Genomic DNA, 26,296 nt, shown 5'->3' with positions numbered 1-26,296 from the left:
GAATAAAAATGGTGACATATTTTAATGACATCAGTTTCTACACTGTGAGGATTCAAAGATTTTAAAGACTGAACTATAATAAATATATGTAAAGTAGGATAAAGACACATAAATTTATATTAGATTGTGGTCCTAAGTAACAAATTATTTTGGGTCATCTTGCAGCTGTGCAGAATCTCAGTCATATGACTATGGAGGTAAATCTTGTTTTTGCATGTTCTTATAGGGTTAACTGCTTTTTGTTTATTTTCTCTTGCTACTCTTCTCCAGAACAGATAATGTCTCCAGCTTTTTATGGGACATGAAATTCTATGAATGATACCCCAACTGTTTGGTTCCCTAAAAATCATAAACTATCACATAATAACATCAACTATGAAAAGTTTCATGGGAAAAGACAATTTTGGTTTCATTATTTTCTAAAATAAAAAAAATTAAAGTAGAGGAGAGTCTTTCTAGATTCTTAAGATCAACATTATGTACAAACATTATGTATAAGCCTTTATGACATTATGTACAAACTATTGATCCTATAAGTTTGTTATATTAACAACAATGAAAGATAAACTTTAAAGATTTATATAATTTTCTTTCTGGAGATGTTTCCTTTTCTGAAGCCAAGACATAGGAAACTTGTTTATTAATATTTTACATGATTGATTTTTCTACGAACCATATTTATAGATAAAATAAGCATTTATTGAGCATCTATGACAGAAAGGCCTTGTGATAGAATGCTTCATAGGAATTATCTTGATTATTTATTCCTCATAAATCTAGTTAAACTGCTGGTATGGTTTGTAGTAAATATTTAACATTTATAAATAAGTAATGCTAAAATTCATGCTTTTTACATGTGTCACGAGGCTAAAATTTATCTAGCAATATGTCTCTAAAAATCTAAGCATAGGAGTATGGAAAATCTGAAAAAGAAATTCTGCAAAATATTCTAGGATTACAAAACAAATCATGATTTAATCATATCTGTGAGCCTTCAGAGCAACATAACTACACAAACTCTGGTAACAGATTGTAGATCTACAATTAAAATACCTGATAGATAATTCATTTGGGGTAAAATTGGAAAAGTATGTGATGCATTTCACATAGCATGGGTTCCTCCAATTACTTTACACACTTTGTACTCTGATTTCAGTAAATATATAGTTGAAGATTTCAAAAATTCCCAGATTCTCATGCAGCAAGTTAGCTGAACAAAAACATTGCAATATTATTCTTTTATTAGAGAAAAAAAATGTTTTCAAACAGAAACAAGTTAGCTATTTGTACGTGAAGGAACTGATGGTTTATATCACATCTGTAATTGAGAAACTCCTGGACAACAGAAAATGTGCTCACTTCTTACATTAACATCACAATTTTATGTTACCTCATAAATAACCAATCTCATTCTTTAAGTGAAACATTGCTTTACTTAAAAAAGGGAAAGTAATGAAGCTTTTCCAAAGTAAATAAGCCTTGCCATAAAACGAGGCTCCTTCAATTATTTTAGCTGACATAGTTTTTCAAACTACAACTATATCTCTAACTCTTATCACTGGTTTTTAGAAGTAGGGTGGATACTAACATTAATAGAAGTAATGCAGATGGCTTTAAAACTGGATATGTAGGAACATACTTTACTTTTCCTCTGTATTGCTAATAGCTTAGGGCTATGATGCATTTAACAGTTTTCATCTTAGATTCCCCAAGGGAAAGTCTTTTAAAAATTATTTCATAGTAGATAAGCTCTATTGTGATTCTTTTAAAAAGTGTATACAGACCAAAAAATGAAGTAAATGCTGAGATGGGCAATTTTTTCATAAACTTCAATTTGATTAATTTAAGAATTAAACAAAAATTTAATTAATTATGTCATGAGCCAAACATGTAGCATGTGCATGAAATTCCAGCACTGACAAGACCGGGGCAAAAGAATTGTCCTGGGTTTGAGGCCAGCCTGGGATACATGGTGCATTCAAAGCCAGCTTGAATTATAGAGCAAGACCCTGTCTCAAACAAAACAAAACAAAGTAAAAATAATAATAATTCTGTCATTTTAGTTTCTATTGGAAGAACATGATATGGAAGCTATGGAATGAATATTTTTACCCATCCAAAACTCATATGTTGAAGTCCCAAAGCCAATATGACTATTTTTGGAGACTAATCTTATATGGGGATCATTAAGGTTAAAGCAGGTGAGAGGAGTTGAGCCCTTATCCAGTAATATTAGTGTACTCAAAAGAAGAGACATAAACGAGTAAAGCCTTTCTCCTGCCACCAAGTAAGGACTAAATATAAGACAGAGTCTCACCAGGAGCTACACTAGCTGGCACCTTCTCTCTTCCCCATTCACAACTGGAGAAAATCCTTTGTGTTGTTTATGCCAACCAGTCCGTCATGTTTTACTATAACAGTCAAAGCAGACTAAGATAGATCTCTTTTGCACATGTGAACACACATCATTTGCACAAGCCCTGCTATTGTTGAACAGCAGAAAGCGCTTTCACATTTGGAAAAGGCGCACCAGAAAGGTCAGGAGTACATGTAGTTTATGATGTCCCACTAATTCCTCCAGATCAACAGTTCAGGATTGTATACAAATACAAATGCTAGAAGTAACACCATCTCAGGTAAAAACAAGTACCACAAGAACAAAGTCACATAAATGTATGTATGTGTGTATGTCTACATATACAGACTTTGCTAAGAATGTATGCATCACAAAAAGAAAAACTTGTGTAAGTATTTTAATGCTAAATTTATTAAGACACTGTGAGACTAATGCAAGTTACTTTTGGCCTCCATAATTATAAGAGGGTCTCAAAGTGGTAAGCATTAGCTTCCAGACCTGAAATATGGATGTATACATTTTTGGCAGGCTTTGCATAATTTACATTTCTATATATATTAATAAATTTTTAAATGAGAAAATTTAAAAAACTACCTTGGACAATGTGAAGCAGGCTTATGAAATGGACACAGTTGTTCCACAGTAGTTTCACAAGTTACAGCCTGAACTGAAAAATTAAAGCAAAAAGCAGTAAGTAAATCCTTAGAAGCAAAAATATGTTGCATAGTAGTGGGAAAAAAAGTACTTTTAAAAAGTACTAACCTGTTACTTTAGAGACTGTGAAGGAATTGGCAGACCGGTATTTGCTGAAAATAAAAGATTAGAAATGTTAGTCCTTAGCTTATAGACACAATCAAAATAATTACAATTGCAACAATTCTTGATGTTTTTCAGATATAACATATTTTATCCTTTTAATTTTATTTTTATTAAAATATCTACCTAAGACTATGGCATCTGTTTCCTCTAAGTCTATTTATTATCTTCATTTATGAACCAAAGCAATATCATTCATAACATTAGAAAGTAATCTTTTATTATCAGTCTCTATTTCTAGAAAAGCAACACATGCATTTTCATATTTTTTTCTTAAAATTAAAAATCTCTAAATACTAATTACCTATCTCCATAGAATCAACCTATTTAATCCTTCACAATAATACATAAAAAGCATTCTTGCAAAAACATCATAAAATAGTAAGTTCTTTTAAGAGAGTGTGCATTATTCATTTTTTGTTCACCCTAGTATCTAGGAAAATGTTTATAATAAGTGAATGAAACTTTTCTCAGTATATTTCATTATTTAAAAAGTAACATAATAATTTATCAAAATTTTAGTTCATATGTACTCAAATTTTGAGAAAAATACCTATAGCAAAAGATAAGGTTTATTTGTTGATGATATTTTATCATAGTACACTTTCTGACTCTATTAGGTCAAGCCTGAAGATATAAACTCTTTCATTTCTGTCCTTTTCAAATTCAGTAGTTAGTATTCATCATCTGTAATGTGATCACTCCAAATAACATTGTTTGAGGTATAAATATTTAACCTATTAAATATAGCACACTTCATATTTAAGATAACTTCTATAAATACAAAAGATTAAAGAGAAAAAGTAAATAGAATGTTGTTCAACACAACACCCAGTATTTGGCTTACTAAAGCCATTAACTAATAGGTATTTTTTATTAATTGTAATTAATAAATACTTGCTGAATGAATAATCTAATAAATATTTCTATGAATATATTATTGAAAGGTATTACTAGTGGATAAAAACTACACATCAATCCTTTGAAAAAATTTTATAAGAAGTCATTCAAGAAATTTGCAAAGGTTTTTAATAAATTCATTTAATAATTATAAATTCCAACATAAACCAACTGTAGAGTTTCAGTCAAAAAAAACAGTTGTCATATTTCCTAAGACAAGTATTCTATATGAAATTGAATAATGTTTATTTTACTTATTAGAAAGGTACTATATAAAGATAATTCAGAAGGCTACATTTTTCAAATTTATGTTTTAAAACATCACTCAGTATACTTAACATGAGAAACATTTAAAAGCTAATGAATGCTTTTGATGTTGTGCTAAATTGCATTTAAATGCACAAATGACAAACATTATATTATCTATTTAAAGACCTACTGAAAACTCTTTTAGCTAATAATCTACTTTAATGTACTTTAACTTTTTTTTTTTTTTTTTTCTGAGACAGGGTCTTACTGTGTAACTCAGGCTGGCCTTGAATTCACAGCCATCCTCCTGCCTCAGCCTCATGAATACTAGGAATACAGGAATAAGCCATCATGCTCAGCTACTTTATCTTATTAACAAAGTTACTATTACATGAAATAAGTCATTTTTCCTAAACAGGGCAGAGAAAGTTCATGTATGAATTAGCTTCTTCTATGGTACAGTTTATCAGAGCTGAACAATTTACTACTTTGCATCAAGAATTAACTAAAATTTTATACATTCTTAACGAAACTCTCAAAGGTTCAGAGCTGTAGCATGCCATTCATAAGCAAAAGTGTTCAAGTTTGAATTTAGATTAGTCTTTCTTTGTTTCATCTATGAAACTCATGTTACTAACATGAACCTTGAGAATTATCAACTTCTCTCAAATTTGCTCTTAAATTCTTCTATGCTTTGCTCTATAACCACATGAGAGCTCATTGTTACAATTTAAAATCACCTGGTCCAAACGACCATTCAGGTACTCACCCAATTGTTTGCACGCCATTTCTATTGGATTTAATGAAATAATGCTTTCTTCCCTGTCTAGTGATATCTACCCAGCCACCTTCATTGTCTATTATTCCATAATGAATTGCAGCTCTACAGATGCTGGATTGCTTGAAGAAAAGGAAAAGACACAAGGGTGTTAAATATCTGAGCTCTATCTACAATCATTTTCTACTGATGACTTTAAGTTACATAAATATTTCGGAGAGAAACATCTGTACTTCATGTAAGTGGTTAGACTCCACATTAAACAACTAGATGTTTCTAGAAGGGTTCTAGTCCTAAATAATTACATGTTTACACTTACCATCTCATAATGTACACTGCCAATTACTTTAGCTTTGCTATCCAAACAGCCAGCGGGGCATTCATATCTGGAGAAAAGCAATTGAGAATAAAATTTAGTTTTTCTAAATAATGTTTATTTAATGAGCTACAAAATGAAAATACTTCTATTTTATCATTTGATTCTGAGAATAACAGTTTCTATTACCTATTGCAGGTGGTTCCTTTGCACTGGTCTCGTAACCTTACTTCACAAGAAACAATTTGGGCTAAAGATTAAAAAAAAAAAAAAAAAAAACAAGAAGTAATTTTGATAATGTGAATTTTTCTATAATTCAAAATACATAATGTAATGACAGGTTTTATTTTTTCCATTGTAAAAATATCTAACTAAATAAAGTATAAATGGATCTGCATCTACATAAAACAGTAAATTTTTTATAAATAATCTGGAGGACTTACACATTTGTTGTGTGCTTATGACTTCATTTCTATCGGTATCATCTGATCTTGTTCGAACTCTGGTGTCACGAACTTGTGCCTGCTGACGTTCAATTTCATTTGTTTCTTCTTCTTGAGGAGGATAATATCTGTCTGACCCTTCTGTTGCAGAAAATGAATTCAAGAAACATGAATCCCATTTCATATGGGCACAAATTAGTAAATAACAAAATACTTTCATATTCTTGTTTAATATTTGAAACTAGAAAAATCAGTGTTTTCATTGGCAAGAGTTTTGGCTCAAGGTCACGTTCCTGCATCCTGCACTGAAGTAGATGAGGTACACACATAAGCCTCTGATTCATGCATGTTAGCATCTGGTTACTATCCAATGGAGTCATTTCTGACTTCTGCTTATATTTCAACATGTAATCCGTGTTTGGTGCTCAAAATGGCACCATGAAATCTACACAGTAATCTAATAAATTTGAAGATTGAGGAAATCTGAATTTGTTTTCCCAAGTGGAATCATAGTCTTGGCATTTCGAGAAGTATCACATTTTGAATTCTCCCAAATGTAAATTTGGTATTAAGGATCAACATGCCTTTGTTATTTACCACAACAACCATTTCCACAGAAAAATCTTTTCTCTTTTAGAAGACACTTCAATGTGTAAGACTTTAAACTTGACAAAAGATAATGGTTTCAACTTTTGAATTTAATTTTTCCCCAAAACTGGCCTATATTAAGGGTTTATAAATGGTACATTCTCAAGATGTGTCATTATTCTCATGTGGGAAATTTATAATCTAGAAAAAAAGATTATGAAGTCAGAGGAAAACATAAAGTGATCATTAATAAGGCAGGGAGTTTGCAGGTTTAGGGAGGATAGAGAATCACACACACACACACACACACACACACACACACACACACACGGTTAAAAAGATGCTGTGCATGCTTCCAGGAATTTAAAAATGACCTACAACAAGGTGATATACATAGGTATTTCTTGTCTGTTCTTTAGAGCATTCAGTCACTAAAGGAAAACAAGACTCATCTCTTTATGAACACTAAAAAAGTCTATGTATTCACATTTTTTTCTATTATGATTCATCTACATAAATCTTCATTTAATCTTCAGTAAGCAAAAAAGCAAGACTAAAAAATGTCCATTTGAATGTTTAGAGCATGAATTTTTACAGAGCTTTCTCATATACATTTTCTCTTCATGTGTAAAAGGGACACTATATTTACACTTACTTTTAAAGATGTCAGATGCATTTGAGAGCACTAACTTTACTACAGTTTTATAATACTATTATATTTTTTAAATTATTTTGGCATGAGAAATTATCCAGTTTTCAGCAAGAGGTAGACATCAATATAATTCACCAAAAATGATGCATGAGTAGTATATTTAGGGAAGGATTTTTGTAAAAAGGTTTGAAGTACTAAAAGTGAACTCTACCCAGCTATTAAATCCTTCATAATTATGCAGTTATATAAATAACTTCTAGTTAATATAAAATAATGTCCTTTAAGAATATATATCATTCTGGAATAACTTCCAAGTAGAATTAGAAGTGGTTATCTAAAAAAATCATGTAATTCCTCTTTCAGTACACATTGATATAATTGACTTAATAATATTATAAAATAATTTAAAAATAAATTACAAGTTATATGTATTTAAATACCTTTTCAAAATACTTGAAATAGTTCTAGAAACTTTTCACATCATAATGAAGTATACTTTTGGGAATTTGTGTGTCCAAGTTGCTGAAAATAGAACCCAAGGCCTTGTGAACACTAAGCAAGTCTGTATCCCTGAATTATACCATCAGCAGACATTCGAATATTTTTTATCACTAGTTAATGCAGAGTTGAATTAAAATATAAATCAAAGTGAATATTACAATAAAATAGCACTTACCTTTGTAACACAAATTTTCTCTACAGCCCCCTCCAAAACTTGGTGGACAAGCAGAACAGGGTCGTCCATGCTTGTAAGGGGCATGGCCCCACCAGTTTCCCCTGAAAGAGATAATGCACCCCAGTAAGAGGTACGTAACAGCATGATTTACAAGACATTGTGAAAACCACTATATATGAATCACCTAGGTAATGATCTTTGTGTGTTTGGCTTAGGCCAGGAACATATTTAGTATAGAGTCCTTTCAGTTACTAGGTTTACATACAGATTACTGACTCATTCTTTTCAAACTTTCAAGCTAATTTGCTATGCACACTGTTAAAAATTTAAAAATCTAACTTTTACAGTACACTAAATTCTATTATGGAATGTTCACCTGTATTTCTCATCCTTTAATACATGCAAACCATAAATTTAAATTTGACTCTCAGAATTAGTTCTCTAAAAATTTTACTGTAATTATTCAAATGGCAAAGACGCAAATAAATTCCTCAATTACCTCTAATCAAAATCATTAAATATTTAAGGAATAAAATAGTTCAACAGGTAAAACCAAAGACAGAATATGATTCCTGTCCTCAAAACACCATATTTTCAATTTTTTGTATCACTGTACATTGACTTTTTTTGTACATAGCAGACAAGGATAATATCTGCCATATTAAATTAACTGAATTAAAACATACATATACAATGCAAATGAGAAAAGATCATAACATTAAATTCCTTTCATGCTGTTTAAAAACATTCACATCTGGAGGTGTTTTGGCTACTCACTTTGGGGAATAATTGCACACCAAGTAGACAGCTTTGGGCCATATCTGGCCCCAGATATTCATGTTGTGGCACAGATTAATGGCACAGCCTATTCTGCTACTTGTCGCCCACACGACCTGCAGTAGAGAAGAAACAGACACCTGAATAACAAGCTGAGTTGAAGTAAGACAATATATCTGAGAGGAAATGGAAAAAATTGATCTTGAAAAACTGTTTATCTGTCAAAACGAAACCAGGGATTATCAAAACTGGCATTTTCCCTAAGCCTTTGGGTGACACTTAATTCAATTTTAAAGAGATTTATGTAGGCAAGTAGCTCTATCTGGTAACAAATGTCAGCATTTTTGGAATACAAACTTCATGAATAATTCAAAAGTTACATTTTCACAAATTTACATATCCTTTCAATAATTTTGCAGCAAAATTTGCCTAACGAAGGAACAAAATTTTATATCATATTCAGGTAAAAGTTAAATATTTAAATGTCCTAAATTTTAAGTATTTAAATTTTTATACAAAATAATCTTTTTATTGGTGCCATTAGTTATTTGGTAGTTCAATACTGTTTTTAATATTATAACGTGCAAGGGCATACAGAATGATTAGATGCACTGAAAATAGGTTACAGAAATTTGAGAACTGATCACTGGTAAGTTGAATCTAGTTGATCCTGTCTTCATTGTTGGAATTAGACATTTAAAATGTATTCAATACTAGATGTAACCATTAAATATAAATATATGTATGTGAGATATATATATATATATATATATATATATATATATATATATAAATTGTAGTGCAAATACACTGAGATATATATATTGCACACATGTAAATGCTGGGTGTTATTAGTAAATAAAACTTTGTATTCTTTGGAATAAAACTTGGATTCTGAAGACAGAAAATGTTCCCTTCTCATTACATTTATTATCTAATATCTTTTTAAGTAAATATTTGATGTTTCCTGATAAAACTATTTGTTAATAAAAATCTGTAAACCTACTCTATATGATCAATGACAGTGCTTTTCATATAACTATACCAAATAACGTAGGATTCATAATCAGTACTTTTACATTCTCCCATAGTTACACTATCTTACTTTGGAGGAATGGAGTATAAAATACCCAAAAATGTACCTGTGTATAATGAGTACACACAGGACCAGAACATCTAAATGGACAATAAGGGTTGCATTCATGTTCATACGGGTAGGTAAAATCTCTCACTTCATCATACCACGCTTGCACATGAAACGTCGGGGGTCTGTATCTGTTAAAAGAAAATAACCACAAAGAACCAGTTGGAGAAAATGTAAAAAATACTGCAAAAGAAATTAACAAAGCTTGAGAAAGGCATTTTTGCATAACATAAATTTTAAAAATTATGTCCATTATATTATGAAGCTATCAATGATTTAAAACAAAAACACATCCTCTGGGGTTGGGGAAGATAAGAAAGTGGACAAGAGAAGTATAAATGATGAAGACACACCGTGTGTATGTACCAACTTCCAAAGATAAATGTAGATATCATGTGTAACAAACATGTACTAATTTCTTTAAAAAAATACAAAATACACACATATATTATTGATTATTCTAGAACATATGACATTTGGTTTTTGATTTGTGATTAGCTGTTTTATTCTTAAGCAGTAGCCACTGCAAATTTGTAATGGTGAATGAAGCATTTCATGTAAAACACACATTTGCAGAAGCAATTATTTCACTTTAAACTACCTTCCCCAATGTGCGCCCAGATTCTGTCCAATGGATGGAAGCAGGTTTGCAGGTCCATGCTCCCACAAACATGTTTCAGCCCAGGATTCTGCAGATCTTTCCAGCTCAACATCCCATGTCTACAGTTTAAAACAAAAACAAAATAAAGATGAAGATGTACAAGGTGCACAGTTTTCGCATTATTTTCAGAATATAAGTTTATTCAGTTCTTACATCTTTTTTTCTGTCTTTTTTGGCTTTGATTCCACTATTACCTAGATTTTTTGCAATAGTCTTCTAATAAACCGCTTGACCTCATCTTTTTCACATTCAGACTGCCCTACAAACGTTTAGTACTACCAAAGTAATCATGAATACATTGAACTGATTCTTCTGCCGAAACACATCCAAAAATCTCTATGTATACAAAGTCCAAGGTCCTCGTTTCTTGTAAAACAGACCACTCCTTGTTAGCACTGTTTACTATATCCAAATATCCTTTTCATCTGCCAGGTAGACCCCTACACTTGCTTTATCACCCAGCCTTACGTAACTCAGTCTCTGGGATACCTTTTTAATTCTGTTAGATGTAAATCATGCCCTCCTCAGCCTCCTGTAGCTTTGTTGCACTCAGTTTAGCAACTATTACAGTGCAATACTCAGATTGACAGAGACATGTCTTTCATGAAACTGTGAGTTGAATGGGGTCAGTCGTTAGACTCCTACCTGTTATCATAAGACTATTTTCTGTATTCATCCTATAGACAATAAATGTTTGTTTGATACACAATGAATAGCAAATTTGATTCCTACAAAATACACATTCTTTTTATATGTATAAAATTCAATAAGGGTAATGGACTCATTTTAAAATAATCTACACAGAAGTAATGAAAATTGCAAAATGATACTGAAATAACTATTCCAGTTCTGAATTTAGTATTCAATTTGCCATCCATTTGTAAGAATGTTGTACTGGTAAATATGGTAGTAAAATAATAGTCAGATAGAGCTGGGTTCAGTCCAAGTACTACCACTGCAGGACTCTAGGCATCCCCCAAGGACAGGAAAGCAGCTTGGGAATAGAATTTCAGAACAACAACAACAACAACAAAAAGACACTACAGTACCCATTGCTGATCCTGGAGTGTCATGATGTGAAATCCAGCAATACTATTATTCTTGGTTCAGAATAACTTTAGCCTGCTTTACTTTGTTTAATCTAAACATAAATGAAGATATGGATAACTGCATGTATGTTTAAGTGTATAGGATTGACAACCATATTACTAAGTATTTGTTGGATGGTTGAACAGAACTTTTGCAGTCTCGCTGTCTGAATTCCCACTTTATATGTTCCACTTTTGTATCTTGAACAACTATTTGTAAAGGGACAGTATGTAAACATTAACTAGTGATTTCTTACTGTTTATTTTTTCTCTGAACATATGTATTATTTCTACCCATTTTCTGTTTTGTTTAGTCTTTCTTTAAATAAAATTTTAAAACAAAGAATTTCAGAACAGCTCAAAGGGTAGCAGGGAGGCTGTAGAAGGGCAGATAGATTGAAATGATATTAGAAATTTAAGTTCTTAGAAGTTGAGAGATAACTGATGGGAACGCATATGGGGAGAAAGATAACATGGGAAGAGAAACAGATTGCTGTTAATTTCAGTGGTCAATGAATGAGGGAAATGTATACACCAAGCAGTGTAGGAATGTATGATCAAGGTTCTGCAGATGAAAATGTATGATCTGAAGATATACATTTTTCAGAGATTTATTTCCTCATAAAAGTTATATGCAATGAGAAGAATAATGAAAAAAATCCAGAACTATCAAAACTGAAGATGAGAAAAAACCAGATAGTAAAAAGAAAAAGCCAGGAAAATGAGATAAACACAGTGTAACAGTGGGTTAAGACTGGACACAGGATTTCAAGAATTGAGTGAGCAAAGAGGTCAAATGTCACAAAAAGGTCAAAAATAGAAATTTGCTGAAGTATGAGGAAAAACGACTTCAGAGCAATGATAGGTGGAGAAGTCAGACCATAAAAGGTTAATAAGTGAGTGAAATGAGAAAGTGGAGAAAAAGCAAACATGGGTGACTTTCATATTTTAGAGAAAAAGAAAAGAGATGAACTAAGAGGTAAGAAATATAAAATGTCAGTGTCTAAAGAAAAATCTGTTTGCTTACTTTGATGTTAAAAGATGGGGGAAAAAAAACCTGACAATGACTACAGGTTGAAAGGAAAAGATATTAAGAAAGACACTGGAGCTGGGTGTGGTAGTGCAGGCCTGTAATTCCAGCGCATGGGAGGCCGAGGCAAGAGGATTGCTGTGAGCTCAAGGCCAGCCTGAGTCACAAAGTGAGTTCAAGGCCAGCTTGAACTGCATAGTGAAACCTTGTCTCAGAAAGATGACAGAGGGGAGGAAGGAAGGAAGGAAAAAAGGAAGAAAAGAAAGAGAGAGAGAGAGAGAGAGAGAGAGAGAGAGAAAGAAAGAAAGAAAGAAAGAAAGAAAGAAAGAAAGAGAAAGAAAGAAAAAGAAAGGAAGGAAGGAAGGAAGGAAGGAAGAAAGAAAGAAAGAAAGAAAGAAAGAAAGAAAGAAAGAAAGAAAGAAAGAAAGAAAGACAAAGAAAGAAAAAGAAAGGAAGGAAGGAAGGAAGGAAGGAAGAAAGAAAGAAAGAAAGAAAGAAAGAAAGAAAGAAAGAAAGAAAGACATCGGCAACAAAAAAGGAACATGCATGTGTCATGTACACACACAGACTGTGGGGAGAGTTTTCTTCATTATTCATATGATGTATCATAGATGAAGATTTCCGCACAGTCGACTGTGAATCTGAAATACAGACTCCTGTCTTCAAATTCATTTGGTTTATACAAAATTATTTCTATGATGCACATTTATTATCTAGCAAGTTACTTAAAAGTATACTTGTGAGCAATTAAAAAGCTAGGAGCTGTACAAGTAGTTGATTTTTATAAAAACTTTACTTCTCAGTTGCTCTCAGATATTCAAGCTGATCCATCTCCTGATAGAGACACCGCAAATATGCTATAAACTAATATTTGCCAGGCAGGCTCTTTATTTGCTAACAGGAGTATGCTATGAACTTCATTATTTGTTTGACTCAATTTTATAAATACATATTTTATAATGCAAAGATAGAATTCAAGCTGCTGTCATTATTTGAGCAAATAAAATAATGACAACCAATAATTAATTTGAATAAAATTCCAAAACTTAGGTAGTAAGTTGAATAAAGTCCCAGAAAATGGGGAGAAAATGCTGATTTCTGTTTGTATCTAGTGACCTGGAGAAATAAGCACTCCTCAAATGCAATCAAACTTCCTAGTAGAGTTGCCTAGAGAATAAAGTATCTTTAAAAGTGCTTTATATTGCAAAACTATATGTATTCATAGGTTTTCCTTTTAGCAACTTCAGGTTCAAATGCCAAGTAAGAACCAAAGGAAAATCATAAAGAGATTCTAGGTGGCTTTAAAAAATGCCTAGAAATCATTACAATGGTTTCCCACAGAAAAAGCATAGCCAAATAGCCTCTTGTTTTTCAGTCACAGATGAATAGTGACTGACTGTAATCACAGACAGAATGAGGTATAAGACTCCTAGGGCTAGGACAAAAAATTAAGCTTCTATCTTGTATTTCTCTTTTAAAATAGATCTCGAGGGGCCAGGGTCTTAGCTCAGCGGTGTAAGTGCCTGCCTGACAAGCATGAAGTCATGAGTTTGATCCCTGGCACCAAAAACTAAAAAAAAATTAAAAAAAAAATAGATCTTGATTAACCTAAACCAACCAACTAGGACTCCTGCCTCAGGAAAGAGGCAGACAGAAAGTCAATGCGGACAGAACACACAGGGACAGAGTTCGGGTACTATTCTGGTGGTGTGAGATCTCCCAGCTCAATATAGGAGCTGTAAAGATACATTCTCACAGCAAATGGTGATCCAGATCATCATCACAACACATGAGAGATCCTGCGTAGGGACCACCTAACTGGCCCACTGAGGAGTCTGGGAGATCTTCACTGAGGGTCAATATATTTGTGTTTCACAAATGTATTGGATAGATTTCCAATTGCTGGGACAAAATACCTGACAACTCTAACTGGAAAAAGAGATTTTTTTTTTTAGCTCCTGGTTTCTGTCTGTAATTAGCTGGCTGTAAGGCAGAAACATTATGGTCAAAGTATGACAGAGAAAATTTGTTCAACTCACATATCTGAGAACCGAAGAGCAGGGTAAGAGCCCAACAGGAAGGGGCCAAAGGCCTAAGAACCATTACTAGGCTCCACCTCTGGTACCCTCAGTCCAATCAGTTCTTTAGAATTCTCTTAATGCAGTCAGATTAATTGGTCCATATGGGACACTACAATCATACTTGTCAGTTTTTCTGTCACAATTGAATATAGACCCTTTTTAGAGGGGCTGTTATGTAGAAACTGAAATAAAACCTAAACATAACATTCAAATGCTTTAGGTTAGCTTGTCTAATTTACTAAATGTGTCAGGTGAAATTCAAGGTAACTCAGACTGATGACTTTGAGGAAAGAAATTTATTTATCACATACAGTATGGATAAATTGTTTTTAAGGTATGAAAAAGTTTACATTTAACTCATTGAAAACAGAGGAAAGCATAATGAATAAACTATAATATTGCTACAATAGGGCATATATTTTAATAAACAACTAAAATAGAGGGGACATGTCAACAAACCCAGCTCTTAATCAGTTTTTGGTAAATATTAATTCCTGATCATTTGAAAGTTGTTGTCAATTTAAAGACTCTAATCAAGCATTAGTGTGTCAGTCAAATTCAATAGCATAAACAAAAAAATTCTTAAAACATAGTGTTAAAAATATAGCTCTCTTGGAAGAAATATCAGAATATGACAGCAGCATTGTTTATGTTTTTATTCTATAGTACGATATTTCAGGTTTTAAGAATACCAATAATTCATACTCAATTTAAATGTATGTTGATTTCTAAACATTTTCTATTTAAATTTAGGTTTAAGAATTAGATCAAGAAGGTTTTAGCATCTCCTCTTTTCCTCTGAACTATTCTTCCTGCATTATTTTAAAGCCAAAACCCACTAAAATTTATTTGTCTATAAAAGAAAATGGCCTCTAAGACGATAATGTGTAATCTATTAACTGGTGATTTCTTACTGTTGGTTTTTTTTTTTTTTTTTTTTTTTTTTTTTTTTTTGTAGTTCTGTATTACTTCTACCCTTACACCGCTTTGTTTTGTTTTGTTTTTTCTCTTTTTCCTTTTAACTAAAATTAAAAAAAAAAAAAGAAAATGGCATTTGAGATGGCAAAAAATGAAGGATCTCTATTTTTCAAGATCTTTAAATTGTTTCATCTTAGAGCAAAAAGCTCTTCAATTATTTTATTAATAAAAGAAACATTTAAATTTTTTCACAGATGCTCATTTCCAATATTTTCAAGCAAATTCAACAAGAGACTTTTATATTTTGTATGTGTGTGTACATGTGTGTGTGAAAATTTAAATCATCACAAAGACTTTTCAAAAGTAAGCCTAGAAATATGTAATGATTTTAGTAGTAAAGAGCTTAATTTGCAGAAACTGGGACATGCTATAGCTACTCAGAGACACATTAAAATTTGATTGGTTGCCATCTTTTGCTAAATATGAATGAACATATACAAATAAAGTTTAGATTACCATCAGAACACCTACTCTCCTGCTACCCTGCTCTGGTGAAACAAAAACTCAGGAGTGGTTAGCAACATTCCAAAAATCATGTAGTTTTCAACAGAATACTCCTAGTCTACCAGTAAGTTCCACTAATGTGTGTTAGAAAAAATACTCATTCACGATATAATTTTTCTTTCTCTTTATTACACATAAGTTTCCTTCTTTAAAAGGGACTATTTTCAAATTCCTCTTCAGATTCAGAGTATATGATTTGAAAATTCATGTTTTAGTAACTATTTCTTTTTCTTTCCCCAGGACTGGGGACTGAGCCCAGGGCCTTTGCACTGAGCTTCATTTCCAAGTCTTTTTGTATTTTTCTTTCCTTTAATTTGAGGCAGAGTCTCACTGACTGCAAAATTGCCCAGACTGGCCTCAAACTTGAAGCCCAACCCCATGTGTCACCATGGCGACCTGAGAACTATTCATTCTTCATAGCTTCAAAATTAGTATTGTAGTATGTGTACAACAAGAGTTAAGATCAATGTTAATTAGCCACTAAGAATTTGTCTGCAGATGAACATTTTCTCATAACTGAGGCTTGGAAAGTAGTAGTTGCAGTGGGTTGAACATCAGTAGGACTCCTCCAAGTCCTGTGTATAAAGGTTTGATCCTGGGTGACATTGTTAGGACCTGCTATGAAACTTTCCCAAAGTGGAGCCTTGCAGGAGGCCCATAGGTGATGGGGCCATGCCTCAAAGGAATGGTGGAACCCTGAACACCTTTTCTGCTTCCTCCACTGGGTATTGCCCTCCCCTCCACCAGCCTCACCAGTAGCCGAAAGCAGTAAGGCAACCTGGGCTTGAATATCCCAAATGTAAGCTAAATAAACCTTTTGTCTTTATTGGTAGTTTGTAATGATGTAAAGCTGACAAATATAGTAGTAAAAACTAAGAAGGAAAGTAAATTATTTTTCAAATAAAATCAAATATTAACACAGAGTATCTTTTGCAGTTGGTTATCAAAAAATTCTAAGTGACATAAATACAGAAAAAGCATAATTTGCTGTACCTTTTTGCAACCTAATATGGCTATAATGGATACCTAAGATAAACACAAAAAAGAACGAATCATGATTGGTTTTTAAGAATCATATTATTAGGGCCAAGTGTGGTAGCAATTCCCCTAATCCCTGCTCTCAGGAAGTACATGGATCACTGCGAATTTGAGGCCGTCCTGGACAATACAGTAACTGCAAGGCTAGTCTGAACTACATAATGAGATGGGGTCTCAAAAATTTTTTTAAAAATTATATTAGGTAGATTAATTAAATGACAAACACCAGCCTATGATATAATCTATACTTCAGAATGGACTTTTAAAACAAGTATTTCTGTCTAGCAAAATAACAATGGGAAAGCATCACAGCAATGGAAAAGCAGCTATGCTGGACCAGGGCCCTGGTTTTACACTCCAATCACTAACAGCAGAATAAAATTACTTTTAGAACCTGTTTAAGCATTTGTAATACTTTTTTTTTTTTTTGGTACCAGACATTGAACTCACGATGCTGTGCTTGCCAAGTAGGCATTTATGCCGCTGAGCTAAATCCACGGCCTTTATTTGTAATACATTTTGAAAAATAATTTCCACAACATTCTTCTTCTAGGACTTATGACATACTTAATTCAGAATACCACCCGAATACTGTCATTCCTACCTACTCCAGTTCTGAATATCACTTTCAAAAGTAACAACAGCAAATTTCAGTGATATAAAAAAGCTTTGTACTATCTATTCTGGACACAGATATGCAAGAGCATCAGTGGTAAAATTTTCACACATTTGCTCACACAGAGACAAAAAAACATTGTAAAAATTATTCAGATCACAAGTAATTAAAATACATGTCACACCATAGAAGAGGTTTCTTTCTAATTTTATAATAAGCTTTCAAATATCTGATTATGTCAAGTTTGGTTTCCATTTACTTATCTGTAACACCAAAAAATGGAATAAGTCTTTCTAATTTCTTTTTAACTTTAAAATATTATTTGTGGCCTGGGGATTTAGTCAGTGGCATAAGTGCCTGCCTGGCAAGTGTGAGGTCGTGAGATTGATCTCCAGGACCAAAAAAAAAAAAAAAAAAAAAAACCAACTATATATATAGTATTTGTAATTTGTATTTTCATTTCCTATAAAATGCCCTGGGTTGTTTATAGTACTGCGTTAAGAACTAACTAGGGTTGTTTATAGCACTTCATAAGAACTAATTAACAGTAAAACACTGTTTCTGGTGACAAAAATATTAAAAGAACTTTTAAATAAGAATCGAAAGCTGTTTTGCAATTTATAAGATCTTATAATCAAGTATGTTACAGATGTTCTGATTGTGTTTTTAATTTTTAGAATACATCTCCATCACTTCTGAATCATTTTCAGCATTGTTCAAAACAGATAAATAACAGAATACCGTAAAAGTTTCCAGTTTTATTTTTTAAACTTAAAAATAGGCCTCCTCAATCCTGGGCAACAAAGACAAGATAGGGACATCACAATCCCTGACTTGAAATTATACTGTAAAGCTACTGTGATAAAAACAGTGTGGTGCTGGCAAAAAAAAGACCCAAAGATCAATGAGATAGATTAGAAGATGCAGAAACAACTAAGACACACTAAGTCACCTTATCTTTGACAAAAGTACCAAACACATTCACTGGAAGAAAGATACCTCTTTAATAAATGGTGCTGGAAAAATTGGTTTTACACATCCTGTAGATTAAAACTGGACCTACATCTTTCATCATGTGGTAAGCTAAATCAGAATGGATCAAAGATCATATTAAAACAGAAATATTAAACGTGCTGGAAGATAGAGTAGGTAAAACTCTTGAAGACATTGGTGTAAGCAAAGACTATGAACAAAGCCCAGGCTGCACAGGAACAATCACAAAGAATCAATGAGTTGGTTCTCATCCTATTGGAAAGCTTTTGAGAAGAGAAAACACCAACAGGGTGAAGAGTCAACCCACAAGTGGGGGAAAATGTTGCCAGCTCTTCCTCAAACAAAGGATTACTATCAAGAACATATAAAGAACTAAAACAAAACAAAACAAAACAAAAACAGTCCTCCTAGATTTGAAGACTCCATCCAAAAATGGGCTTCTGAGATGAACACACACTTCTCAGATGAAGAAATACAAACAGCAAATAAATACATAAAAAAATGTTCATCGTTGGTCATTCGAGAGATGCAAATGAAAACAGCACTGAGGTTCTGCCTCACCCCAGAAAGAATGGTTGTTATCAAGAAATCAACCAACAACAAATGCTGGAGAGGCTGTGGAGAAAAAGGAACCCTCCTCCACTGCTGGTGGGAATGTAGACTGGTGCAACCATTGTGGGAATCGGTGTGGAAATTCCTCCAAGAACTAGGATTGGAGGTCCCATTTGACCCAGCTATTCCCCTGCTGGGTATTTTCTCAAAATAACAAAAAGTATTATACCACAGTGATATATGTACACACATGTATATAGTTGCACAGTTTATAATAGCCAGATCTTGGAAACAATTTAAATGTCCATTGACTTAATGAATGGAAGAGATTGGTATTTTTATACAATGGAGTACTACTCAGTCATAGAGAATGATAAACTGGACACTTATAGGTAAATGGATGTACCTTGAGAACATACTCATTAGTGATATAAATAAGATACACATGTGTAAACATCATATTATTTCATTAGTGTGACAAAATAAAAGAAAAACATATGTATATGTGTATATATATGTATATAAAAAAGTAAGCCGGGCATGGTGGTGCACTCCTGTAATCTCAGTATTTGGGAGGCTGAGATAGGAGAATAGTTTGCAAGTTTGAAACCAGCATGGGCGACAAAGTAGATTCTGTCTCAAAAAGACAAAGAAAAAAAGTTAAAATAGTCACACTAATGATTTCCCTGAGTGCGCTGAAGAGAAAGATTTTTACTGGTACTGTTTGGACAATTGAAGGCAGATGTCTTGTGCTCTGGGTAAATGATTTGGGGATGACAATGCACAATGTAGGTACCATTGTTGCCCCCTCACTGATGTACTTTAAAATTTTGTTGCAGTTTAAAAAAAAAAAAGTAGGCTTCTTTTAGCTTTATTCTAAAAAAGTGGTAACATGTTTGGAATGAGGCATAGATTTCTCCATGTAAATTTTCTGCATAGGTAACAACAACAACAGAAATTTTAGCAAGCTCATAAATGTAGGTCTAGTTAAAAAACAACAAAGACATACTGTTGTGGCTTATGTATAAATGTTCCCCCAAATCCTCATGTGGTCACAGGTGAGGCTTTTCAGAGCTGGCTGGATCTAAACTGTGTGATGCTGGGATTCAAGGTGTGTGATCACTAAATTAATTAGTCCATTAATTGGCTTGGGCACAGTTCTGAGTGTAGATAATCAGAAGACCCACCCAAAGTGTGAGTGCTACCTGTTATAAGAGTGTGTAGTTTGGATAAAATGTAACAGACAGAAAAGGAGCTACTGCCATCATTTGTTACTTGCTGCTTTTGATGCCTCTTACCTTCCATACCATGAACTGTTTTTATTTTCCTCTGCGATGTGCCTCTGCCATGTCATGCTGCCTTGGACTGAAACCTTTATTAAACTGTGAGCCAAAATAAACTGTTCCTTTTTTAACTTTAGGTGTTGGGTATTTTGTCTCAGCAATGAGAAAAGTAACTAAGATACATATAGAGTTATCTTTCTCTAAATGACATCCTTACCAAATTACTCTTGCTATGCCACCATTTCTTGAAAAACAGGTTTAGAAATTATCTATCTTAATTTAAAATTCAATATTTCCCAGATTTCCTATTTCAATCCAAAACTGCAATAAAAAAATCTAATAAAGTAAATTGTCCATTTGATCCTTTGTCTAGTAATGATCTGACCTTGAACAATCCCAATTAATTATTATTCTATGGAAATAATCTGCTGGACAGTTAGGAAGATATGAAATCCAAATTCCAAATTCAGCATTATCAAATATTTAAAGCATTTTTTTCTCTCAAGTAGATACCCGTGGAATAAGTAACTAATTCTGTGCTAATCTAGTGACTGATGTTTTTGTGACTAAGTCACCTGGTATAGAAAATCATAATGAAAAAGAACCACAATACATTCCTTACAACTAGGGATCACCTCAGGTATTTATGCTTCATCCGTTGTGAAAAGACTTTGCGGTCATAGGGAAAATGCACAAGGCTCAGATTTCAAAGGGAACATTTATGTTACCAGGCACTGAAGCACTGCCAATTACTGAGAAAGCAGAATTGTTTTGAGGCAATGCACCTATTAGGGGCTCTCCTGGAAATTACAGAGGTCTGAGGCATGGCAGGCAATGTTTCACTTAAACTCTACTTTCAAACAAACCTTTAAAAACCTTTAAAACATGTAGCAATCTTTAAACCTTAAAAAAAAAGTAGCAACCTATTTAGAGATATGCTACATTTTATTAAAAATATGCAAGAATTAAGCTATGTAATGTACATGTACCAACTCTCCACTATAAATGTAATCATTATGTGCCGCAAACATATAAAGAAGAAATTCATCATAAAAAGAATGAGAAGCACACAAGGCGTTCTAACATCTACAAAGGCTGGTGAGCTTGACCAGATTACAACAGCACCAAAAACTCAAGGCAAACTAGGCATAGTGGACAACCCTGTAGGCTGTGCATTCTGGGAAGCTGAGGCAATCATTCAAGTTTGAATCCAGCATAGGCAACCTAGCACCTTGGCAAAAGCCAGTGTCAAAATTCAGAATGTTTTAGAAAGGGCTAGGAATGCGGCACGTAGCTCAGTGTAAAAGTCAGGTCCTGGGTTCAATTCATAGAACAACAACAACAAAAGCCAAGCCAAGGCACATGGAATAATGCAGTAAGAACACAGTCATTCTTGTGAAATAGTACTGATTTTTATTATTCAATTTGCTCATAACACTCTTGATTTAACAACACTCTCAGCCTATTCTTCCCTTTCAAAAGTTCTGATGCTCTTAATCCGTCTTCAGTCCAAAGCCATCCTTACTCCCTGGGGTTGATTTTTCTGTTTTGGACATCTCATCTTAGTTACTCTTTCAGGATTTAAGATACAAATTGTCATGCCCAAGTATAAATTTTACATTTTACTGCCAGCATATTTACTGCTCTGTCCAGTGTTTTGGTGATTACTTTGTACTGTTTGAACTGAAACAACAAACAGGAGACATTTATCTCCAAAGCAGTAACTCTCATGTCCCTTCATTGCTGGTCTGAGCTAAGAGCTGACTACCCTGTTATCAAGCTGCAACCCTTCCGTCCATACCTGACAACCCAGAAGCCCTGCTCCCTGCCTGCTTATTCACACGGCCTGTGAGTTCATCCAGGCAATCACTGTCCCTCACCTTTCACTGGCAAGCAGACCTGTGCTATGATGTCGCTATTTCATTTCCGGTAGCTCTTCCAAATGTAATGATTTAAACTGTAGGCCTTCAGTCATTTCTCTAGTCAAGCTTCTCAATCTCTTTGGATTCTAAGTATTTCTCAAGACGTTGAAACAAGGATTCAGTTTTGTTTCATTAATATAGTTGCTACTTTACAAACAGAATAAAAAAGAAAAAGCTGAAATCTAGAGTCAACTTTCCCTGGATCATCTCCTAGCTTATTCTAGGAGATACCTGTTATTTTTTCCCCAATAAGCTACATATAAGCATTTGACCTAATTATGCCTCATTGATTCCGTTAGCTAGTTGAAAGGAGAAATAATAAAAAAGTAAGATTTGCCAGAGCACAGAGTTATCCAGGTTTTCATTGGTCAGTTTAATAACCTACTAATCCAACTTATACTTTTGGGTTCCATAAATTAATTTTTAGAATTCCTACATAGATATCTATATTTAGTATTCAATTTACAATGTAAACCTTAAATACTATATAGTCAACATCCTGATATATTATCTGAATAGTTTAAAAACGAATCCTCTACTAACATGTCTACTTCTTTATCTCCAGGAGATGCCTAATTAACCATCTCCAGTGGTCAAGCTGGTGACAATGCCCACCCAGAGAAGGCACCAGTACTCTGACTTTTTGGCAATAATTTGCCGACTAATAAGCTTCTTTCATATCAGACTTCTGAATTTAAAGCCATGTGAGACAAGTAAACTTAAATTACCTCAACACTTCCCTCTGATTGAGTACTAAGATTACAGGGGAATCTCCAAAATTACCTCGGCCATAATGTCCTGTCCTCAGACCCATTTCTACCCTCTCAGTCACAAATGATGGTTTGGCTTCATAGTTCACTGGGAAAAATAGAAGCATCTGAATAAAAATTTCCTGCTCCTATGCCCATATCCTCACATTTTCCTGTAAGAATAAATGACCTGATTTTGTAGTCATATTTTCTCCTTTCTATGCTGTGCTTTTTCGACTTGTCCACTCTCATTAACCTACAAGCATGCTCGCTAAAAAATGAAGAGCTATCTGATAATTCCCATCTAGTTATCCTTTATTTTTCCCGTTTCCTATACAACAGTGTCATCTCAAGAAGTTAAAGTCACTTGATCTCTTGCTCACCCTCGAGTTTTTCCTTATCCCTCAGCAGGACTTCTGTGCAAACCTCATCACTGAAATTACTCATATGAAGGCTACCAAAGAAGTCAAAATTGAAAAAACCATTTTTGAACTTTTTTCTGTATTTTGTGCAACTTTTCAACACCAATGAAAAAAGCTGATTTCTCTTTTGCTGATTTTATGGTTTCATTTGCAGTGTCCCCTGAAATTCTCATGTGCTCAGAGGTGGGGCTTTTAGGAAGTGATTGAACTATAAGGAGCTATTAATATAGTTCCTTATAGTTAATATAGATAATATAGCTCCTTATAGTTAATATAGATAACCATAGTTATAGTTATATAACTATAGTTAATATAGATAGTATAGTTAATATCAATGGATTAATTCACTACTGAGTTCAGTAGCTGAATGTGCTACTGGGGAGGTGGACTGGTTGGAAGAGACGGGTCACTAACAGATGCCTCTCTAGTTCCCTCCTTAAACTTTGCCTGATGGTCATTATGATTTCTCCCACTAGACCCTTCCAATGTGCCCTTCCTGCCTTGAAGCCAGCTAACCGTGACTGGATCCTTTGAAAAATCATAAGCCAAAACTAACCTCGTCTCTAAATTTTGGATGCTGGGTAAACAAGTGACTAACACAGTTGACCTCATCTCATAAGCTTCCAGGACACCACAGTATTTTGTTTTTTCCTGCAACATTGCTAACCACTTGTTCTCAACTTCTTTATAAGCATTTTCTTTTTGTTTTATCTCTGCATTGTACTGTCTTCCAGGTCTCAATCTAAAGCATTCAAACCTCATTAATTGAAAAAATCTCTTTGGAGGATGCTGCTTAGACCTTCAGTGTAGATTTCTCTTAATAACTTCCTGGTTTCCACCATTTTCATTTCAAGTTCCACTTCTTCATTAGCCATTAAGTTCAACTGAGGGTGTCATGACCCCTGAAACCCCTGAATTCATCTAGGCCTTCCCCTGTTTCTCCTCGCATTTCAGCAAATACTCCAACTCTTCACACAAGGGCCTATAAAAACCTACGAATATTCAAAACTCATCAACCTTCCTTCATTCTTCACTCTAAATCTTTCAACAAAAGCAGGCAGCAGTATTATCAAAATATTCACTGAAACTACCGAGCTCTCGTCATCTTTGTCAGTCTCACCTTGGTTTGGTTATCATTATCTCTCATCCAGAATAAAGTAGAGAATTCCTCAACTCAACTTTCTGCTTTCAGGTTTGGCCAAACTTCAGCCCATCCTCTATATGGTATTTTTGACACTGGAAATAAGATCACATCCAGCCTTATGATTTCACCACCTCTGCTAATGAATCCTAACTTTATGTTTGAGATGGACCATATAACCACATAATTGCATATTTTGACAAAGTCACTCGTGTACCTAAACTGAATCTAAGTTTAGCACATTCCAAAGTCGAGCAGCTGCGATCTCTGCCACTCTAGCCCCAATCTTTCCCACTCTAGAAAATGACATGTCTGATGCTTCAAGTTCCTCAAGCAAAAACTGCACTGTCATATCTCATATCCAAAATCAGTCTGTGCTATCTCGAAAGTAAAATAAAGTGACATATTCCCAAGATAGTACAAGGGTGATTTAGATTTTTAAAAAATTGTTGTACTGTTCTGCATCTCACACAAAAATTCTCATTTTCTGTTACAAAGGGAGTGAAGTAAAATGTTGTCTTAGCTAGAGGAGAGCAGAACAGGCAGGAGAAGAGAAGGAGTCTGTCCTGGAAGATAAGAAGGTTGAGGTCCCATTCTACCTACTGTTGGGATTGCTCTGATAAAATGGATACTAAGTAATTAGTGTTATATCCCTATAACCATTCTGGAATTCCCTGCAAGTTGAAAGACCTGGAGTCTTTTCTGTCTGGAGTCTTCTATGTTGGTATTTAAACCAGAATGGAAACTGCTACTAACTTTCAAGAACTTATAGCCAAGCTTGGATCAATTTAAATCTCCCACTAGATACAGAAAATCCCAGCATACTGACTGCTTGCTGACAAGTCAGTTTTATTAATCCTGCAACATTTTCCTTGATTTCATCAAGAGTAATAGCATGATTAGATGGAGGTTTATATTCATGCCCTTTCATTCTCAGCACCTTCCTGGCTATCACGCCACTCCTCCCCACCTCCGTCAACTGGATTGCTCTATTCGCCTTGTCTCTGCTCACAGAGTTGCTCCTTCTTTCACCACTTAAAGTCTACTTTCTATAAAGCTGTCACATTCCTCATTAGAAACACACTACTTTGCTGTTCAAATAATTTTTATCACTGAATAAAAGTGAGAGTCTCTACAATGACCTAATCTGTCTTCCCCAATTCATTCTAACCTCCTTTTCTATAACACTTGCCAGGCTCTCTCTGTATTCTATGGACCACTAGTGGTCCCTGAAGATTCAGGGCTTCACATCTGTTCCATGCAAGGGAAGATGCTTGTTGTCTTCACTGTTGAACAGAGATTGGCAGATGGTAAAGGGCCAGAATACGGTGAATGAAGGAGTCAATAACTACAAGTCTAAAATCTTGCGGCACAGTTGTGTTCTGGGTATTCATTCACATATTGCCTCTGTATTTCTTCTGTTACTTTTCTCAAGTTTGCACTTAAGGGAGAAACTTTAATCTCCCAGAATTCCAGGGATTTACTAAATTTCATAGAACTAGACTACCATGTCACTTTCTTCCTAAAAGTATTGCCATCTACA

At 33.8% G+C, this 26,296-nt stretch overlaps 1 protein-coding gene across 2 annotated transcripts in view; it reads right to left on the bottom strand.

The window, feature by feature from the left end:
* The window catches only part of Crispld1 (cysteine rich secretory protein LCCL domain containing 1), a 43,372-nt gene that overhangs the window by 9,566 nt on the left and 7,510 nt on the right, over window positions 1-26,296 (bottom strand). Inside the window, exons 4-13 of one of the 2 annotated variants that reach the window (XM_003480051.5) lie at window positions 10,297-10,415; window positions 9,694-9,826; window positions 8,552-8,667; window positions 7,775-7,875; window positions 5,859-5,999; window positions 5,605-5,665; window positions 5,419-5,485; window positions 5,091-5,221; window positions 3,119-3,162; window positions 2,951-3,023 (exon numbers count right to left, since the gene is read on the bottom strand). In XM_003480051.5, coding sequence (XP_003480099.1) covers window positions 2,951-3,023; window positions 3,119-3,162; window positions 5,091-5,221; window positions 5,419-5,485; window positions 5,605-5,665; window positions 5,859-5,999; window positions 7,775-7,875; window positions 8,552-8,667; window positions 9,694-9,826; window positions 10,297-10,415 — 986 coding nt within the window. Of the gene's footprint in view, window positions 1-2,950; window positions 3,024-3,118; window positions 3,163-5,090; window positions 5,222-5,418; window positions 5,486-5,604; window positions 5,666-5,858; window positions 6,000-7,774; window positions 7,876-8,551; window positions 8,668-9,693; window positions 9,827-10,296; window positions 10,416-26,296 lie in introns of those variants that run through there. The other variant, XM_013144167.3, reaches the window with a different exon arrangement.

This window comes from Cavia porcellus, unplaced genomic scaffold (genome assembly GCF_034190915.1).
Source record: "Cavia porcellus strain 051 isolate PalLab524CR breed Dunkin Hartley unplaced genomic scaffold, mCavPor4.1 scaffold_10, whole genome shotgun sequence".
NCBI lineage: Eukaryota > Metazoa > Chordata > Mammalia > Rodentia > Caviidae > Cavia > Cavia porcellus.
This window is presented reverse-complemented; position numbering and strand designations above follow the sequence as displayed.